This window comes from Pogona vitticeps, chromosome 4 (genome assembly GCF_051106095.1).
Source record: "Pogona vitticeps strain Pit_001003342236 chromosome 4, PviZW2.1, whole genome shotgun sequence".
Taxonomy (NCBI): Eukaryota; Metazoa; Chordata; class Lepidosauria; order Squamata; family Agamidae; genus Pogona; species Pogona vitticeps.
This window is the reverse complement of record NC_135786.1, coordinates 210,831,462-210,853,987: the sequence shown is the minus strand read 5'-3', so window position 1 is coordinate 210,853,987 and position 22,526 is coordinate 210,831,462. Positions and strand designations below refer to the sequence as shown.

Here is a 22,526-nt window from a genome sequence, read left to right as displayed (position 1 = left end):
TGGCAGGCTTTTCCTTGGTGATAGACTGTCTAGGGGAGGTTTTAAAACAAGATGTTTGCCTTTTTTTGCTTCCAAATCTGTTTTAGTAATGCTTTTTCTGACATTTTTAATATAATGTTATAAATTCATTTAATATTTGGATAATTCACTGCTCTTAGGTTTAATGTTGTGTTTTAATTATGTAAGCCGCCATGGGTCCTTTCTTTGGAGAAAGATGGAGTAAAAAAATATTTTCAGTAATTGAATAAAATAAACAACTGTTCATGCACAACTATTTGATATTTGCTACTAGCCACATATACTGTTGCATAGAAATTTAGGTGTATGTTGTTAAAAAGTCATATCACTATATGTAATGCATGCTGACAAAGATTGCTTCAGATTAGAAACTCTACTTAAGTGCTCTTCCTCACAAGAGCACAGAAGGCTGAAGAGTTCTTGCACTTTTGTGCAATAAGTCATAGCAAGTTTGGAAAGCTTTGAGGATTATTGTTCACATCGTTGCTGAAATAGTGTCTTGCCACAGAAATGTCCATTCTGGTAGACTACTACTATGCTGTCAAGTCAGAACCAACTTATAGCAACTCTAATAGGACTTTCAAGGTGAGATATTTAAGGAGTGGATTTACCAGTTCTACTCCCCCAGTGCGTTACCATGGCAAAGTGGAGAACCTTGTTCTCCAGAAAGGTGATTAGACCGCTTTAAAACAATCAAACAATTTTCAGGCTTTAATGCTTCAAAACCACTTCTTCAGGCCACGCACCAGGGAAAGGCTAACTCAGAATACCTTAGCAACTTCCTAGCGTGTGCATGTGTGTGTGTGTGTGTGTGTGTGTGTGTGTGAGAGAGAGAGAGAGAGAGAGTGAGAGAGAGAGAGAGAGAGAGAGAGAGAGAGAGAGAGAGAGAGAGAGAGAGAGAGAGAGAGAATGCGTCCATTCCTGTAGAGATCTGATATGGCCATGGTGATGCATGCTTTAGTTCATCCTGGCCGGATAACTGTAACACACTCTACATGAGGCTGCCTTTGGAAAGTGTTCAGTGGGTTCAAAATGTGGCAGTAAAATGGGGCTGGTCACAAAGATCACATAAACCCCTGGTACAGCAGCTCCACTGGCTGTCAGTCTGCTCCCAGGCACAATTCAAAGTGCTGAGTCTCTAACTTACCAGTTCTACTCTCCCAGTGAGTTTCCATGGCTTAGTGGGGATTTGAACCCATCTCCAGAGTCCTAGTCCAGCACTCTATCCACTACCTCACACTAAATATTTGATACTTTTATTAGACCACTAATTTTTTTTAAAGCAAGCTTTTATGGATTAAAAATCCCTTCTTCAAGCATGCACCAGTAACTTGTGAGTAGTGCAGAAAAATTATAAATGCATGTCCCCAAAATTCATGGCAAAGTTGTCAGGCATCATCTTGTTACAATGAGTTTAAAGCTGGCTGCAGGTAAGCTGTGCAGTGTGCTTTAATGCTTCACTCCACTGAGTGGTTGAAAATTTCCACTCAGCATTAAGACAGATTTCTTTTGAAAAAGACCAGTATGTGTTAGTCCATCTATTAACCAACTTGTATACACTGGATGCCCTCTAAAACACATATAAGACTCCTGTTCAACTCAGCATCGTAGAAGGAAGTACCTGTACATTAAGCAAATTAAAAAGAGAAATAGAACCAGCTTTCTTGGTTGAACATGCCAAACAAAATGTAAAATAAGAAGGGTATTGTGAAAAGTAATAAGCAATGGTGCATGTGATCTTTGCAGAAAATCTTATCAAGGAAAGGAAACAGGCAGTTTCCCAATGTCATGTTCCAGCTTCTTTCTTTTAGGCCCAAATTGATTTTATTCAGGAGAGGAACTGCTGCAATGAACATTCTTTATGTAAGAGAAGTAAACTTGTCCACCCAAAAGCATTTAAAATGCTATTATGGAACATATGTAATGCTCCTTGGATAACATTTGCATGCCACTTCCCATGCGGTTCAGCTCATTCACAGTGAGTCTTCATGTATCTTGGTCTAGCCACTTGGAAAGCTATTTCTACAGGGATCTATCGCATGGGGCTGATCTTTTTCAGCAGTCTCTGACTTCATGGGGGCAATATTAGAATATTAGAATATGTATCACTATTCTGTACTTATTAGAACCCTATTGAGAAACAGAACACTGCTGGGAAGCAAACACTAGGGTATAGTGGTCAGAGTGTTGGGATGTGGTTACATATCAAAATACTCCTGGGTTTGCATTAGGTTTAGCATGCTTGAAATTGATTTTAAAATATCCACTTACATGATGTACAGCGAAAGGTGCACTTTTTTGGCCAGGGAATATTTTGTTGTTGTTCAGAAAGTGAGAATTTTTAAATACAGTGGTGCCTCGCTTAATGAGCGCACCGCATAATGACAAATCCGCATAGCGATCCCTTTTTCGGGATCGCTAATGTGGAGGCATAGCGTCGGTCCCTATGGCAAAAACTCGCATAGCGACGATCGGTAAGCGTTTTGCTTACTGATCTTCGCTTCGCGATGCCCACGGATCAGCTGTTCGGCAGTTACAAAATGGCCGCCGGAAACCCTGAAATGGCCACGCGCAGCGTTTCCGTGCTCTCCCCTCGCTTACCGAGGGCGCGAAAATGGCTGCCGCTATGGAGGAAACTTCGCTGAATGGTAAGTTTAGGGCCCATTAAACATCGTTTAATGCGTTCCAATGGGTTTTTACATTCCGTTTAGCGATGTTTTCACATAGCGAGGGTTAATCCAGAACGGATGTACCTGCTGGAGACTTAGTTATTTTCACTCAATTATGAACTCAATTATTTCTCAATTTAGTATGAATCATTGTTGCATGTGTGCTTGCCTATGATGGACTAAATTGTGTCTGTGGGGTTTATCAAGTATTGGATGCCAGGATCACAAGTATTGGGCTTCTTCCTTTTTTTTTTCCTTTTCTTTTCTTCCCTATCTGTAACACAGATCTGGCACTATGGCAGTTTGGGGGAAAAAGTTAAAAAAAATTGCAAATCATGCCACAGAGGAAGAACATGGCTTTTGTCCCTGTCTCTCACATTGCCCCTATGTGCAAAGTGAGTTGGTGGTACCAGAGGCAAGCGGTTGTGAGAGGCAGCCCGCAGGAGGGCAGGTGGGGACAGGACAAAATCTCAAAAGCGATTCCAGGATGATGTGCCGGCAAACAAAACATCTTCCCATAGCTATAGGTGGCCTTTTTTAATTTGTATTTTAGTTTTGTGGTGCAGGTATTTCACTCCAGGAAGGGGAAACACAGAACGCTGGAGCTGCATAGTGCCAATTTTAAAAGCCTGTATAACTCCCTCAACCAATACATTCCGCATCAGATTAAAAGTTGTCCCAAGAAGACGCACACACTGACCGCAAAAACCACATGACCACCATGTGACTTTAAACCATTTCAAAAACCCCGATCCATTTCCTGATTTATTTCAATAGTGTAATGGTGCCCTTGGACTGCAATGTGGGAGATACTAGTTCCAGTTTCTGATGAACCATGAAATTCACAGGGTGGTCACTCTCTGTCACTTCACTAATCTCAGAGAGCTCTTCTAAGGGTAAATTGGGAAGAAGGGAAAACACACAGTCTGCCTTGAAATTATTGGAGAGAATGTGGAATATAAATGTAATTAATAAGCGAATAATTAAGTCATGGTGCATTTGTGGAAATCCTTTTCACCAGTGCCTGTTAGAATCATGTGATGATTCATGTGATGTCAATGAAGAGGTTATCAACAACAAAAGCCATATGCAAATGAAATAGCATCACTAGCTGTCAGTTCAAAGGGCCTGCAAAGGCTACTCAATAAAGTCATTGAAGTAAGTGATGGCTATGGTCTAAAAATAAAATAAATGCCAAGAAAACCATGTTTAAATAAAATCAGTAATAACAAGTAGTCCAAGAGACACAGTTAAACAATGTGTGTGCGGCATGTTGCAAATACACTTATCCTAAGAACTGGTAGCATGAACAACAGAATTACATCTACACAATACCAATATAACAGAAACAGGTTTCTTAAGATAGAGAATATTATATGCAAGAAAAACTTTTAATTGGTTCTGAGAATCCACATTGTAGGGTGCTATTCATTCTGCTATTCCAGCTCTACTCCAGGTCCTGGAATCATGGACACAATAGAGCCAACAATTAAAAAAATGTTGAAACATCTGAAGTGTAGATTAGTGCAGGATGCTACAAATTTATTGGAGTGAAAGTGCAACCAATAAATAAATACTTAGACAAACGGGGAAAACCCCCCAAGAAATTATAAAACAGGTAAAATGCAGAAGGCGAAAACACTTTGAGAATGTAATGAGCAGTGAAAAGTATGGATTGTTTCAGCTGATCATTCAGGCTAAAGTAATTGGGAATATAAGTGGTGGAAGAAGAAAGTGTTGGCTAAAGATCCTTGGGGACTCTTTCAGAAGCAGCACAACATTGCTGTTTAGAGTTGACCAAAGTCATAATACCCATAAAGATGTCCGAAAGGTAACATGAGACAGAAGTGTTTTAATATTATAATGCACTGAACTGTGTTTTAATGTAACCTCTTTATCTTTTTGTGATCTGCTTTGAGTCCCAATTCTGGAAGAAAGGCACGATATGTCAAATAAGGAAAGAAATGAGTTTAAATGCGGGGCCATAGGTTTTTGGTGGAATTTTAATTGCTGAGAGAAAACGGGGTATCTATATTTGGATGGTGAAAGTTGTGTATATTTTAACTTTTTTTTTGTAGTGTTGTCCAGTTTTACCTTGGGGAAGAGCACCTCATTTCGTTGCACCCACTTGTGAGCGCAATGACAAATAAATTTCTTATGTCTTTCTTATGTCTTAAATAACATTTGAAGCTCCATGCAGCATTAGCCACCATTACTTTCTGTGGAAGTGGAGTTCTAGCAAGGAGTTCCTTTCCATTGCTGCTTACATAGCACTGAACCCCAGATCACATGGGGAAGGTGTCCATGCCATGGCTTCCTCTCTTCCGGCTGTGCCAGAAAAGAGCATTGTGGGTTTACTGCTAATTTTGGTTTGAATATAAAAGGAATACTTACTTGGATGAGTCCTCCTAAGAATGAAACTGCTGCAGCAACTCCAATTCTCTGCATCTCAAACTCAGACAAACCCAAGACAACAGATGTGTTGTCTGTTGTGAAACTGCTGTTCCTGGGAGGCACAAGGCGTTCAACAGCATTGGCGGATATCAAGGAAGTCAGAGCAAATGTTCCTGTTAAAGAATACGAAAGACTGTTTAATGTCCGCTCGCCTACTGCTCTTATTTGTTTCATGTGGTGAGTTGAAGGGTCAAAGAGGATTCCAATAGAGAGCACAACATTCAAAGTGGGAACAGGCTTTGCCTATCTCCTGTACCATGCAAATAAGCTCGCTTTGGTTATACTTTGTTATTAGGAGGTAAAGGTTGACGGTTCCGATGTGAAGTTAGGAGGAAACTGTTGTTGAAACTCTAATATGCGTTCAACTTCTAATAATGAGCAATCCATCAGCTAGTTTGACCCTCTGCATGCGTAGAAGAAAAAGGTCAGTGAAATCTAGAAATATTAATCATCATGCACCGTCAAGTCAATTCTGCCTTACAGTGACTCTTTTCAGGGTTTTCCAGGTAGAGAGTAGTCAGAAGTGGTTTATCCTTCCCTTCTTCTTGAAGCACCTTGAGACTGTGCAGCTTGCCCAAGGCTACACAAGTTGGCTCCACTTGCAGGAGGCAAAGTGGGGAATCAAGCTCCCAAACTCTAGCTCCACAAACAGCCAGCTCTGAAGTCCAATTAATTCTTCATAAGATTAGAGGGCCAGCTTGTTTATTTGATTGATTGATTGATTGATTGATTGATTGATTGATTGATTGATTGATTGATTGATTTGATTTGATTTGATTTGATTTGATTTTTACCCCACCCCTCTAGACAACGTCTACTCGGGGGGACTTACATAGGTTAAAAACACATCAAAATAGCATATATAAAAATACAATTCTTACAATTAATTCTAAACAACACATTTCCAAGATAGCAAGACTCAAGAAGAGGGGGGGGGATCACTTAATTAGCTGGAGGGAAGGCCTGTTTAAATAACCAAGTTTTTAACTGGCTTTTGAAAACGCCTAGCGAGGGTGCCAGCCGAATTTCAGTAGGGAGAATATTCCTTAGCCGGGGGGCCACCACCGAGAAGGCCCAGTTTCTTGTTTTTTTCCTTCTGGGCCTCCCTCGATGTCAGGCTCCTCAGCCGTCCCTGCTGGCTATGTCAGGTGATTCGGGTATATCTAGGTGGGAGAAGACGATCTGCCAAATATTGAAAATATTAGAAAGCCCAACCACACACTTTTCCGGCACACATTCCATTTTCCACACACATCAACTTGCCATAAAAATGTAGTTTCTTATTCAAAGGTCCATTTCCTTATAATGCAAATGGTAAATGAAAAAGGATTTAATTTGGCTCTTCCATATATGTGAATCAAACAACTGATAGAACATCAGATCCCTACATAGATATTTGATTGAAATCTTTTCAATATTTTGTACACTGTGATAGCCTTCCATGGAAGGGAAAGTTGAGGTTGATCACATAATTATCCCTGTGTGGAATGGGTTGTTTGCCAAAGGGTAATGAAGATGGGTGCTGCCAGCCAGGCACAGTGCATAATCTATGATGGAAACAGAAATTCTGCAACTGTTTTACATTTAGCAAAATTTCAGAATTCAATTTTACACACAGTACTCGGTTTTGAAGACTCTCAAATACTGGTTTGGAAATTTTACTGTTTTCGAAACTCCTAAATCCTAGGGTCAAATTCTAAGACTACTGTACAGTGTTAAATAACCACTCAATACAACAGTTTGTTCTCTAAATATTTAGAAGGAAAAGAGCACTTTTAGTTGAATGTCCCTATCATTCCCTATCATCCACTTCATGTTTTACAGCCTTCCAAAGCAGAATTCATAGCATACAGGGAAATGGGTGAAGGTCATCTTACTTCACTTTGCCAGCAGAAGCAAACATAATAACCAAGGCAAAGTTAATTTTGAAATTTTCTGAATCCCCAACAATTCAGATTTCGGAATTCAAAATTAGGAATTCAAAAGAAGGCATGTAATTTAAGTTTTCACAAAATGATCTGAGTGAGCTACATCTGAAAATTGTTTACTTCTTACTCCAGATTCATTACATCTTTAATACCTTGAGAATATTTGCCTTAATATATTTTAATAAAAGAATAAATGTTTATAGGGCACTTTGGAATATTCACAAACAATATCCACAATCCTACCACATTACTTGATTACAGCAGCAGATGAGCAAAAAACAGAAGGCATTTTTACTGGTGTCTGTTATGTGCCCAAAGGCCCTTCAGTTGCACAACTGGATGTCCACACAGCACACAAATTGCAAAAAATAATGCAGCTAATACACAAAATATTTCACAACAGCATTTGGGCCGCTGTCAAGTCTTTCATATACAGTGGTGCCTCACTTAACGAGCGCGCCGTTTAACGACGAATCCGCATAGCGACACGTTTTTGCGATTGCTAATGCGATCGCATTGCGACGTTTTAATAGGCAAAACATTGCATTGCGATGATCGGTAAGCGTTTCACTTACCGATCTTCGCATTGCAATGTTCTAAAAACAGCTGATCGGCGGTTCCAAAATGGCCACCGGAAGGAAAAAATGGCTGCCCGCTCCATTTTCGCGCCCTGCCCTTGCTTACCGGGTGGCGAAAACGGCGGCCAGATGGAGGATTCCCCGCATAGCGGTGAGTTTTCGCCCCATAGGAACGCATTAAACGGAGTTTAATGCATTCCTATGGGTTCCCCCCTGCATAGCGATGAATCCGGATAGCGACGTTAATCCTGGAACGGATTAATGTCGCTATGCGGGGCACCACTGTATATTGTTCCAGTAGCCTTTACAACACATCTGTAAGGTAGGTCAGTAACATTATCCTCACACTGCAAGTGTGACAATGACCATGGCTTGGGTAGACACAATCACAGCAAGGCTGATTTTTAAATCAAAGACTTTCCATTTCTGCCATTTCCACACAGGTAATCTTAGGTACATTTACATCCAAAAATGTGTACTGTGTTCAGTGGGTTTACTCCCTGCCCAATGTGCCCAGGATTATAGTGACAGCCACTGTGCGGCACTAATTCTTGTTGCTATTTTCCAAATTCGTACCATTCTTTACATTAATGATTATATAAGCAGAGTTTTTAAAAATGGCCTTATTCAGAGATCCAATAAACTGGAGTGGGGAATATGTGCTTCTTCAGCCCTAGTCAGCCTGACCCCTTGCTATTACACCTAGTAGTGAAGAATGAGGGAATTACAGTCTGACATCATTTGGATGGCCACATATTCCCTACTCCTCAGTTAGAAAACCATTAAGACCACTCAGATTTAGAAGGAGTAAAAAATGTTCTTCAGAGACAGAAAGCAAACCCAGAAACTCTAAACTATGTGTTATTGTATGCCTTCATTGCTTGACTGAACAAAATTTGCCTCTTACATTCAGTTCTGGCAACGCTCATTTTCATCTGAAAGCATGCTGAACAGAGCAGAACTTTTATCAATTCTATGCTCAGATAGTCATCTCTGCAGAAAGGATCCAGCATATCTCCGAAGTACCAGATGGCCTAAATGCCTTTGTTGCAGAAACCAATAGTCCAGCTTGTCCCAGTTGGGCAATTATTTAACTTAAAATGAAGTAACTACGTAATGTCTACTTTGCTGATTCAGAATTATCAAAGCTTCCAAGGAACTTGCCACAAAATTCAATTCCAACGTGCCAGTGAGATGCAAGGGGCCTTCGACAATATGCTTTTGCATACGTTGTGATGCAAATTCTATGTACTTTGGACAGAAAGTTGCTTTCCCAGTAGACCACATGGCTCCTACAGAGCTGTTAAACGTAGCACTGAATGCACGTTTTGGCATACAGGCCGTTTTTTGAAAAACCACGCAATTACTAAAAAGACAATGATTACTCCTTGGAAAGCATAATAACAACCAAAGGGAATGTGCCTATAGCTGGGCTTTTCAAGCCCTGAGGGGTTAGCTTTGTGTGTGGTTCCACAGAAGACTGAGTTTCAAAAGAGAAACACCCCTCCCCAATATCTCCACAACGGTCACAGTTTTTTCCCTTCCTCCATCCTTTCCAGCCCAAATTAACCAAACGAAGGCTACGACCCCATACCCAGCTCTATTGTTTTCTACAAACGGGACCAGATGGTCTCTTTTCTGGGATGAGGGGGAGAGGAAAAAAACCTGCTTTTCATCTGGGAAGTCAGTGTCTCAGATCACTAGCTTGGAGGGACAGGTAACAACTCCACCAATAACAAGTACACACTCTTGCTTGTGGTGGTCATTTCTCTCTAGCAATGGGAGAGGATGCTGCAAACTTGTCTTCAGTGTCAACAGTCAACTGAAACTATTTTTGTCTTTTACATGGGTACTGTCAAAGCTCATCACTATCTACATTTCAATATAAGGGAAGTTAAGGGAGAGAAGGGATGACGAGAGTGCCAGAGCAGCTATGGAAGACTAGACTGAAGGCCTATATAGCACGGCATTCTTGTGAACAGGGTTCTACCAGTTGTATATAGGAAACCTATAAGCAGAACGTGAGGACAACTGCACCCTCTGACATACAGAGACATTTTTTCAGTGGTTCAGCAAATAGAGAACATGCCTTACAGGAATGTCCTAGTTGTAGCATAAAATGGCCCACCACAGCTCTCGTGGCACCACCATCATCATTCATTGTCTCCCTCCTGTCCCCTCCACATCACTGTTGCCCTATCTTTATGACCACTTTTCCCACTAGGTCTTATTCCAGTGGGAGGCCAATTCATTTTGACAAATGGGGCACTGCCCTTACTCTCAGGCCTAGACCCACTCCTGCTTGGCTCCTTAACAGTCTGCCATTTTGCTACAATGCTGATGTAAGGAGAGGATAAGAGTAGCTAGAAGCATGGCAAAGAATCAAGGAGGATACTGTGGAATCAACCTAGAAACTACTCTTCATTGCGGTTAGATGTTAAATGTTAAGGAGTTCTACTCTAGCATCACTGGAAGGGAAGAAGAAGTGGATAAAACCATGGGGTCACAAAGAGTCTATCACGACTTAATGACTAAACAACAACAACAAACCTGTGGCTTTGGCTTCACCTTCATTGTCCTCTCTGTCATCCAGTCCCAATGGGCACTGGTTGCTAGCCCCACATTTGGAGAGCGGCAACAGATGTTTTCTGTGGCCTCCAAAGAAGCAGCCATGCTACTCTCCCAGAGGGGGTCCTCAAAATAAGAAACTAGGTGGGTGATTGGCAGTTCCAGAGAGCCTGGTTATCTGCTCACTCACTCTCTGGATGATCTTCAAGCAAGTGAGAAGATGAATTTCTCTTCTGAGAAGTCCCACCAGTGGCTGTCTTCTCTGACATTTGTTGCAGGAGAAGAGTGGGATTGACAGAGGGTGCAAATGGCCACAGCTTCTGCTCTAATGAGTGCAATGGGGCATTGACCCCACCTTGAGGTAGTACTAGCCCCTAAAGAAGCCAGGTTTTGGAAAAGTCCCACTATAATCTTGGAGACCCACTGCCAGTCAGTGCAGAGATGAAGACTGAATGGACTAGTGATCCGGCTCGATGTAAGGCAGCTCTCAAGAAAGGGAGATAGAGAAAGAAAGAGCATAGATAAGAATGGGGTACTGTATTACAATCTCCTCACAGAGTTACTCATATGAGGTTTGTGGCTGTCTGTGGGGGTGCCATTCCCAAGGTTGCTAAGCCACATGGGTGGCTGCTTCTGAGGGGAGGAGCTGCCATCATTCCTCCTCTTTCTCATTATCATAGAGAGCTTGCCATAGAGGCCTTTCCTTAGGCCAATCAGAGGGCTTGATTATTTGCCTTTCTCCAGACCGACCCTAATAACATGATGTAACCATTGTTCTATCTGAACTCTATTTACTATTTGTAACGCTGTCACTACCTGTGACCTTGTAATGTTAATAAAAGGACAGTCTCCTGGGGGCAGGGCAGAGAGAGAGAGAGAGAGACCGAGAGAGGAAGAGACGCCCACCAGGAGTACTGCTGGCAGACATCCATCTCTCTGTGTGTGGCTGACTTCTTTAATCTATTGCTAAGAGGCTCTTTGCTATCCATTATCTGGTGATCACCACAAAGCCCATCAGCCTGCTCATTGCCTGAACCCAACAGCTGTCATGCTATAGAGATAAGTTAAATGAAGGAACAGTAGGCCAAGAGCCAAGAACTGCTCCTCTATGCTCAGTGCTTTATGAAGCCCAGATGTCCCCAACATTTGTAATATTTGTCCCTAGGGGTTGCCATAGTGCCACCACAAGCTCTTCTGTCCCTCTCACTACCTGTCTCCATCACCCCACTCTCTCCCACTCTCACTGACAATGTATGGGAATAAATACCAGGAGATGGAAAGGAGAAGTCAGACCTCTTTTGCCTGGACCCTGAAGGCCAAGGCTTTTGGGAAATTGCTGTCCACATAGTGGCCATGCTCCAAAAGCGACCACTGTGACTAAACTGCCATCACATCAAAAATTATTTCCACAAAGAAAAAAAGTCACCTATTTGATATCATTACTTATTTTTACAGGTACAAAGTTTTTTGACATAGACAAGGTTTTGGTTTAGCAATTTCCCACCAATATTCTGCAGTGATAGAATTTCTAATCATTTGTCCTTCAGTGCACTGAATCAATTTTCAAGGATGAGGAGGTTATTATTATCAGCCTCCTCTGCTCCCAGTTTACAGCCTCTCTATATACTAAGGGCAACTAATCTCAACAGGAGATTCTGTGTTCACCGTGGAATTTCCAGGGTTATGATTCATGAGCACCCACATAAAGCAAGGGATCGTCAAATGCCTGTCATCCATGTGTAGGAGGGCAACTGAAATTATAACAGAGGGGGATAGGACTAGCGTGCCCACCCACTGATGCAAACCATAAAACATTTGGGAGTTTTTACAGCCTTGCACACTGCCTATGGTTTGACTGGCTGGAGCGTGGATTTTCTGGGCTGGAGTGATAGTCAATCTATCAAGCACAAACCAATTGCTCCCTCTCGCCTCCGAGTTCAAAGACAGACCCACCTCTTTGTTGGGTCCTCTCTCTTTCCCTCTCTTTAGTCTGAGGAAGGCAGTATGTTTGTTAGTTTGCTGTTGATCTGTTCACAATTGTAAGTAATGAAACATCTTATTCTTTCTCCTACAAATGTCTGATAGCGAGTTACTGAGACTTTAAGTGTCATTTAATAAGGAAAGGGGTGGACTGTCTGAGGACTGGCTAGCTGTTCTCCCCTGTGAGTCTCTGTACTTATGCTGTGCATCAAAAAGGCAAATCTTAACCAAAAATGTTAAATTCTGCAACAAAAAAGAGATCACTTTCAAAAAGCCTGGATATACACATCCACAACCGTGAATTCCTGGGTGACACATGATCTGATGAAATACAGTGGTTCTCAATCTTGGATCCCTGAATGTTGTTGGACTGCAACTCCCAGTACCCCTTGCTACTACTTCTGTGAGTAAATTTGGTAAACGAAATTTGGGAACCACTGGTCTATTAGCCCTGGAAGCTTGTAAGAGAATAGTAAAATATCTGGAGCCATGGTTGTCATTTCTTGTTTGACTATGTTCCTGTTGTACATAATATGGGCTTATGATTGGCTTATATATCCTTCATATAATAAAGAAAATCAAAATAGAAAATGATCTTTTTGGATAGAGAAAGAAGATCTGGGGATCTGGATCATCCAATCAGAAGCAATAATTGTGTCTTCTAGTTTTAAAGAAACCAAACATTGAGTAGGTTTTTAAATTAGAATAAATGTACTGTATACAGAATTTAAAGTACACCAATCTCTTGTAAAATTCATTCATGAAGGCAGTCTTGGTGAAATATTACACTAAAGGTGTTGACACAGGAACAACGTATTCTTAATCACACTCCACACACCCAAAAATAGTTTTCTGGGGATGCTTGGGCAGGATGCAGTTTTAAAGGACACATGCATAAATATGGGTTATTTTAGCGTTTGTGGTTTCTAGCTTTACTCCGCTGCAGGCTTAGAGCCATTGTCTTTGATAAAGCCCTAGTGAAATTTGAATCAATCATCTGAGGAAAATAGCCACTGAAGATGCATCCCACTGAGTTCCCCACACTTCATTTACTTTCATGGGAATCTGCATGGAGTTCCCACAAATGAAAAGAATTGAACAACTGCAGTTTGGTTGAAGTGTACTCTGTTCACCTTTCATCAAAGCTGGCTAAAAATCAGTTAGACTCCATCCAATCCCTTGTTTTATGAGCATTATATTGTACAGTGGTGCCTCACATTACGATATTAATTCGTTCCAGCGAAATCGCTGTAGAACAAAAACGTTGTAATGCGAAAATAAAAAACCATTGAAACGCATTAAAACCCATTTAATGCATTCCAATGGGCTAAAAACTCACCGTCTAGCAAAGATCTTCTATAGGGTAGCCATTTTCGGTGGCTGTCTTGCGAGGAATCCGTCCCAGAAAACAGCGGTGAGCCATTTTATTTACCCGGTGGCCATTTTGAAACCGCCGATCAGCTGTAGGAAAATCGTCATTTTGCGAAGAATCAGTTCCCAAAGCAGGGAACTGATCATCGCAAAGCAAAAAAAAAAGCCTATTCAGACCATCATTTTGCGATCACAAAAGTGATCGCAATAACATCATCGTAATGCGGTTTTGTCGTAATGTGGGGCAATCGTAAAGCGGGGTATGACTGTATGTTATATGGCATAATAGTATATGACATAACAGTATACAACATGACATTAGATAGATAAAACTTTATTACGGTCAAAAGACCAGCCACAAATAAAACATCTAAAATATATAAATATACAGAAATATACAAAAATATTGGGATTGAATGCAAAGCAATAGTTGTTTCTGAGGTAAAGAACAACAGTGCCAATACATCAATATATCTATATAACATTACATTAAGATAATCAGCTACTGTTTTCAAAATTGGCCTGCAAGAATTTTTAAAAACTAACCTGTGGCAACGTGACGGCCCATTCCAAATATGGCATAAATAATAACAGGGAAGAGAGATCCATATAAGCCGAACACGGGATGCACTGAAGACAGAACAGCAAAGGCAAGTCCTGTGGATAAGGTAAATGGGAATAACAAGATGTTCTATGTTAATATATTTCACACTACTGTCAAAACAAAGTTGCAGTCCCAAGTCTAATATTTAAAGATTTTCAGAACCACACAGAAATACATAAGAAACAATCTTATGAGAGTTGTAGTTTGACACCTGATCTCATCCAATTTATTAAAAGCAGGATCGGAAAAATCACTTTCTTAGATTACAACTCCCCAAAGTCTCTAGGCAACATGACCTGTGATGGCCAATATAAAAAACTAACGTTTCCAAATTCTGCTATTGCGTTGTGGAGGGGGAGGGTATGGGTGAGAAAAGATTTATATTAAGGAGGAATGGAAGCAAAAGATGAGAAGTATTATCCAGTCATGTCATTTGTACTCTGGCAAACCCAACAATAATTGATGGCAATCTCATGAGAGTGTCACCAGAAGCACAGGTAAAATCCTGTTGAAATAACTATGCCTGTGGAAGGATGATAACATCATTAGTAGGAGCAATTTTTAGTTATTAAAAACTTCCTACTTCTGACCCATGGCTTTTCTGACTCCCTTTGACTGTGTGGAAACCATAGGAAACATGGACCAGAATGATGTCTTTAGTTACAAGAAAGTGCCCCTGGATGATGTTAGCAGCAAAAAGAGATTTTCAGTAATTGAAGACATCCTTCTTCTGTCCTGCAGCTCCCATGGCTTATATGAGATGAAAGGGATCACATGTGAGTTAGAAAAGCTTCAGCACAGAAGTAAAAAGTTTTCAGTTATTGAAAATCACTCCTTGCTGATCGCAATTCCACAGGTATAAGTTATGTAACAGTATTCCAGCCCCAGTCTAGTATCAGTCATAGCTAGCGAAGCAGCAAAAATTAAAAGTATTTCAGGTGACCAAGAATACTTGAACTTCCCAATGACAAAGCTAAATATGTCAGTGGTGGTGTCCATCTGAGTTGCAATAATTGCTCAATAAAATATATTCCTTTGGCTACTTTGTTGTAGCACTGTAAATTGCTTACAGTGCTTCACAGAGTAGTAGCAAAGCATGTTATATCCTGAACTCCCACCAATACTCATGAGCAGTTCTTTTCAAAAGCCAAGAGCTTATGAACAAAACCAGTAGAATCAGTGATTATCGACAATATAAAAAAAATCACAAAGATACAAAAATTTGCTCTGAGAAACTCTTTGAACAGCTTCAGATTAGTTTTCATCATGCCATTATCCTTCCTTATTCACGGCATTTTACAGGAGTTTCACACTGTGTTGCTCTCCACTTGTAATCCTAGTCTGTTTTAAAACCACTTCTTCCATTGTTTTCCTTCTTGCAGAAAAAAACAATAAAGAGAAAATGATGGAACAGTTGTACAGTACACTCTACTTGCTACAGGACTGAACTCCTTGCCTGGAACACCCTTTTTCTTGGATATTTCTGTATGTTTGCAAACTCTGTATTACTGCTTTGGGGAACTGTGCATTCTTATTCATAGAACCACAAAAATGCAACAGAAACAATAAAATAAAATTATGTAACAATCTGCTCAGTCTGTACATGGAACATATCATATGGAAAACTGGATTAGATTCAGATGAAGAAGGAGAGAAAATTGGTGGAAGAAATATTGGTAATTTAAGATATACAGACGACACCATTTTACAGCAATTAAAACAACGCTGAATGAAGTGCAAAAGTGAAACTGCAGTTGAACGTTAAGAAGTCAAATCATGACTACTAAAGAACAATATGTTATTGTTGTTTAGTCCTTAAGTCGTGTCGGGCTCTTGGTGGCCCCATGGACCAGAGCACACCAGGCCCTCCTGTCTTCCACTGCCTCCCGGAGTTGGGTCAAATTCATGTTGGTAGCTTCAATGACACTGTCCAACCATCTCGTCCTCTGTCGTCCTCTTCTCTTCATGCCTTCACGCTTTCCCAACATCAAGGTCTTTTCCAGGGAGTCTTCTCTGAGATGGCCAAAGTATTGGAGCCTCAGCTTCTGGAGCTGTCCTTCCAGTGATCTGTTCTTCCAGGGTTGATTTCCTTCAGAATGGATAGGTTTGATCTCCTTGCAGTCCAGGGGACTCTCAAGAGTCTCCTCTAGCACCAAAATTCAAAGCATTAATTCTTTGGCAGTCAGCCTTCTTTATGGTCCAGCTCTCACTTCCTTATATCACTATTGGAAAAACAATAGCTTTGACTATGCGGAGCTTTGTTGGCAAGGTGATGTCTCTGCTTTTTAAGATGCTATCTAGGTTTGTGATTGCTTTCCTCCCAAGAAGCAGGCATCTTTTAAATTTGGGGCTGCTGTCACCATCTGCAGTGATCATAGAGCCCAAGAAAGTAAAATCTTTCACTGCCTCCATATCTTCACGTTCTGTTTGCCAGGAGGTGATGGGACCAGTGGCCATGATGTTGAGCTTCAGACCATTTTTTGTGCTCTCCTCTTTCACCCTCATTAAGAGGTTCTTTAATTCTGTCATCAGAGTGGTATCATCTGCATATCAGAGGTTATTGATATGTCTTCCGGCAATCTAAATTCTGGTTTGGGATTTCTCCAGTCCTCCAGTGGGAGGAGACAATTTACCGGGAGCACCAGAGGAGAAAGGAAAAAAGGTAGAGAGAGAAAAGGAGAAGGAAGCTGAATATGATAGAATGAGAGGATTATTGGAACATTTTCCTAATCTAAAGGAAATCTAATGGGTTGCTGCCTAATCCGGACTTCACCAAAAGGAAAGAGACACAAGTGGATCTATTAGAATGGACAGTGGTGGTATATCCATGAGAAGGTCATTGGAATAAGGTGGTCCATCCAGACTCCTCATTCAACAACCCACCTCTGGAGGGCGACTGGGCAAGGCACCCCTATTGTGGAACCATCTGCGCCATGAGGAGTATACCCCTGAGGAAGCCCACCGATCATGAATGGTTTGGACCAGCCCCTTCTTAGATCCTGTCAGTTCGAACACAGAATTTTTGTCTCCTCATTATGGTTGAAGTGACTGTTGATTCTCCAAATGTTAAGATCAATAAATCTGTTAACGTTCAAAAGGAGCCTCCCTTGTTATTTCACCCCAAAAAAGAGGAACTGCTCCAGATCTATAACCAACCTGATCACAGACTGTATACAGATTCTCCATCTCTGGCTGCAAAAAAACATAATCAATCTGATTTCGGCATTGCCCATCTGGTGATGTCCATGTGTAGAATCGCCTCTTGTGTTATTAGAAAAGAGTGTTTGTGATGACCAGCTTGTTCTCTTGACAAAACTCTATTAGCCTTTGCCCTACTTCGTTTTGAACTCCAAGGCCAAACTTACCTATTGTTGCCTTTATCTCTTGACTCTAGCATTCCAGTCCCCTATAATGACAAGAACACCTTCAGGGGAAGGCGTTGTAAGTCTTCATAGAATTGGTCAATTTCAGCCCCTTCAGCATCGGTGGTTGGCACATAAACTTGGATTACTGTGATGTTGTAAGGTCTGCTTTCGATTCGTATTGAAATCATTCTATCATTTTTGAGATTGTATCGCAGTACAGCTTTTCCCACTCTTTTGTTGACTATAAGGGATACTCCATTTCTTCTATGGGATTCTTGCTCACAATAGTAGATATGATAATCATCTGAATTGAATTCGCCCATTCCCATCCATTTTAGTTCACTGACGTCAATGCTTATTCTTGCCATCTCCTGTTTGACCACATCCAGCTTACCAAGGTTCATAGATCTTACATTCCAGGTTCCTATGCAGTATTTTCTTTCCAGCATCAGACTTTCCTTTCACTTCCAGGCGCGTCCGCAGCTGAACATCCCTTCAGCTTTGGCCCAACCACTTCATTAGCTCTGGAGCTACTTATAGTTGTTCTCCGCTCTTCCTCAGTAGCATATTGAACGCCTTCCGACCTGAGGGGCTCATCTTACAGCATCATATCTTTTAGCCTTTTGTTTCTGTCCATGGAGTTTTCTTGGCAAAGACACTGGAGTGGCTTGCCAGTTCCTGCTCCAGGTGGATCGCGTTTAGTCAGAACTCTCCACTATGACCTGTCCATCTTGGGTGTCCGTGCACAGCATAGCCCATAGCTTCTCTGAATTACTCAAGCCCCTTCACCATGACAAGGCAGCAATCCATGAAGGAGAAAAGAATTATATAACTTTAATGTTAACAATAAAGAAATTGAAATTATTAAAGATTTTGTATATTTTGTTCAAACATCAAACAAAAAGGAGTCTGTAGTCAAGAAATTAGAACATTGAGAATTTGAAGGTCAGCTATGAAGAAACTAGAGAAGATCATAATGTTTTAGTGGAGACCAGGGCCAAGATCATCAATGCTATTGTACTTCCAATTATTATGTACAGTTGTGAAGACTTAATGGCGAAAAAGTCAACAGGAAGGGTCAATTTATTTGAAGTGTATTATTGGAGGAGAACTTCATGTACACCAGAAAGACAAACAACTGGGACCTAAACCAAATCAAGTCTGAACTCTCCGCAGAAGAAAAAAAATGATAAAACCAAGACTCTTGGACAATGGGTGCATCATAAGAAGACGAGGTTCACTGGAACAGACAATCATGCTGGGAGAAGTTGAAGGCAGCAGGAAAACAGAAAGACTAAATATGAGATGGATTGACTCCACAAAGGTAACAACAGCTTTGAGCTTGCAAGAGTTGAGCAGGGCTACTGAGAACAGGACATTTGGGAGATCACTCATTCGTAGATTCGTCATGGGTCAGAGGCAACCTGACAGCACATAACAATAATAGAGTTAAATGGTGTAGCACAAAAATTCTGCATACATTATTACTTTAGGAATACTGCTGCAAGCAAATGCTGTACTAGATGACTCATCACATGGCATGACATTCCTGCCAAGAAAGTGACCTCTAGCATCACAACTGCAAGTGAATGGTAAATGAAGGATACCATGGCATAAAGAACATAGGATGCAAGCAAACAATAAAAATACACTTAAGGCAAGCAGGTACAGTACACTGCCAAATTGAACCCCACTGCATTTTCTGAGAAATACTTTCACGCTAACCAAATTCAGGATCATGCCAGGTTCTAACTCATGATATTGTTGCATTATTCAGGGAATAAGGACTACTTTGCTCAATTTTTCAAAATCTAGAATGAGGCTTTGACATTCTGCAATATCCAGGAAACCAAATGTGCCAGTCTAACACATGAGTTGAAAATAAACAGTTGCTATAATTGGTTTCAAATGTGTTTTGGATACATCCCAAAAGATCAAATTACAAAGTCAAGGTGTCTGATCACTGAGAGAAATGTAAAAGGTATATTTTTATACCTTTTATACCTTTCATTTCCCAAATCTTGGTCAAGGCTTCGAAAACAAACTTTCATCTCCTAGAATTCCTCTGCCAGTGGGACTATTGGAATTGTGGTATATAAAAAAGTAACTTTTCCAAGCTCACCTCCTTGTACCAGACAATTATTTAGAAGTGATTGTACAAAGTGTGGCTAACAGTACATCTGTGCAGAGCTGCTTCAAGAATCAAATGTGCTTTTCCCAGGATATTCATTTCCCCATAGATTGCAAAGCACTTGTTCTTCTTATGCAAATGTAGCATCTCTCCACAGAAGACAAATGCAGATAGCCAGCAGAATCTGGGAAGGAAGTTTAGCAAAGTCCTCTGCTTTCCATATCATTCTCACTTGGCAGGAGGGGGACCAGGAGCTACTTTTCCCACTCTTGTTGACTATGAGGGCTACTCCATTTCTTCTATGGGATTCTTGCCCACAATAGTAGATATGATAGTCATCTGAATTGAATTTGCCCATTCCCGTCCATTTTAGTTCACTGACACCCAGGATGTCAGTTTTCTATTCAATTCTAAATCTGCCCTTGGATGTCTCTTGCTACTGGTCTCATGTCTGTGCTTACCCACACCAATTGCAGTTGTCACTCCTCAAAGAATGAATAGTGGCTGAACATTTGACAACTTGAACTCTTGTTCAGACAAGGTCTGTCTTAACACCTAAGTCTCCAACTTGGTAAGGCCAGTTAGCCTGCATAAATGAGCTCAGTTTTCACTAGGACCCATGGAGGTGCATATGACTGGCTTTGCAAGAAAGCTAAAAGGTTATGAAACCACCAGAAGTAAAAAACTAAAACCATTATATATGACCTGTCTCACTACATGACCAATCTGGTATGTGTTACTGTAAAAATATTAATACTGAAAGCTAAGGAGCGAGAGCTAAAATTTTTGAGGTGGATGATGTAAAGGTAAAGGTAAAGGTTCCCCTTGACAATTTTTGTCCAGTCATGTTCGACTCTAGGGGGTGGTGCTCATCCCCGTTTCCAAGCCATAGAGCCAGCGTTTTGTCCGAAGACAATCTTCCATGGTCACATGGCCAGTGCGACTTAGACACGGAACGCTGTTACCTTCCCACCGAGGTGGTCCCTATTTATCTACTTGCATTTGCATGCTTTTGAACCGCTAGGTTGGCGGGAGCTGGGACAAGCGACGGGCGCTCACTCCGTCACGTGGATTCGATCTTACGACTGCTTGGTCTTCTGACCCTGCAGCACAGGCTTCTGCGGTTTAGCCCGCAGCGCCACCACATCCCTTGTGATGAAACATCCTTAATGGATCATGAATCAACTTGTGAACTACCCAGAAATTAACTTCTGAAGATCCATCCCATTTTCAGCTAAAATAATCATGCCCCCAAAGTAGGAAGCATCATTGGAGAACCCTTGTTGATTTCATGAATGGGTCTCCCAATCTGCTTCATCTCTCCCATTTGTCGTCTTCAACGTGGTTCCTACCTCCTGTTTTATCTTATTGAAAGCAAAGACATCATTCTCATTAATTTTTCAGGCCCCACAAACTCTAACAACATTAATTTATTGGAAGCTTTGTAAAGCTGAGCAGTTTTCTGTGCCCACAGATGTTTTGAATAGTTCAGGCCTTTAAAATGGAGCAAAGCAAACTCCAGGATGCAGTGGAAGACAGGAGGGCCTGGCGTGCTCTGGTCCATGGGGTCACGAAGAGTCGGACATGACTTAATGACTAAACAACAACATGCAAACTATGTCTAACCTAGGGCTCAGATGGAAAGACCATATGGGAGTGCCACACATGCTATTCTGGGCATCTTGGTGCAAACTAAAGATAGTATTTATAAATAAATCAAATTAAAATCAGATCAGGTTTAAGCACACAGTTAAGCTGCAGTCCTTTCAGGACCATGCCCAATGGAACTGAACAGGATTTACCTCTTTGTAGACAAACCTAGGAATACACAGTTAAGCATGTAAATCCACATGATTTCAGTGGAATGTAAACATTTCTAACTTTCTCCTAGTGATACGTCGTGGGATTAGAGATCCTGCATATTTATAGCAGAAGCACGAGCATTTACAAAGAAAGTTTCTTGGGATCTCTGGAGTTTAATTGATGCACTTAGGTTTTTTGGGAGTTTCAGAAGCTGTTGGATGTGACTCTTGTGGAGACACATGATCCATTTCTCTGGTTTTTAAGTACAAGCTTTCCAGCATGTACAACAGCGGCCTACGAAGGACTGCCAAGTTCTCAGTTTTTTGCCAACTCATGAAGTCTTAATTTCCTTGGCTTTCTGAGAAACCCACAAGCCAAGTACAAGATTTAGAGCTACCTTAGGTAATAGATGGACTTTGTCACACCGCCCATGGCTCAGATTCTTTGCTAGCTAACCTTGTTTTAAGAGCACTGATGCCTTTTATTCCTCTTTTCAATTACACTGCATATCTGGAATTAAAGCAACATTTTTATAGCTTTTGGAGGAGAAAGCTATGTTATTAAAATTGTCAGCATCATGGGAACCCAAGGATTAAGACCAACCTCTCCACCTGGCACTTGCAGTCATAGTCTTGGAACAGGTAGTTGTGATATCAGAAGAAAACATGGACAGCATGAGTTATAAAATCTCTCTGTCCTCAAGCCAGAACATCTGGTCAGAGGACTGTTTGGGGAATCACCAATGAATAAGTACAACTTTGAACTTTAATCAATTAAATTACACACTTAATTAAAATTAAAACATTAATCATTAAATGCCAGGTACTGTGTGTCAGTAATAAGAAACTTATCTAGAGCATATCTGGAAGGATGTTCCACTCTGCCCTGCTTTGTGTCCCTCTGCCAAATGTAGAAAAAAAATAACTTCTCTTTTCAACTTATATCTTAAGAGACATTTTGCCATATGAAAGTGAAGTGGCTGAGATACTCGTCTTGTCTGATTAATGCAAATATGGGGTTGGAGGACAGCTTTACAGACACCATGGGCCATCAAAAA

General features: G+C 40.9%; 1 protein-coding gene across 2 annotated transcripts in view; it reads right to left on the bottom strand.

Annotated features, from left to right (window-relative positions):
• SLC26A7 (solute carrier family 26 member 7) overlaps positions 1–22,526 on the bottom strand; it is a 125,850-nt gene that overhangs the window by 70,382 nt on the left and 32,942 nt on the right. For both annotated transcript variants that reach the window (XM_020813789.3, XM_072999109.2), the window contains 2 exons: positions 14,113–14,223; positions 5,082–5,254 (listed from right to left, as the gene is read on the bottom strand). In XM_020813789.3, the coding sequence (XP_020669448.3) occupies positions 5,082–5,254; positions 14,113–14,223 (284 nt within the window). The remainder of the gene's footprint in view (positions 1–5,081; positions 5,255–14,112; positions 14,224–22,526) is intronic.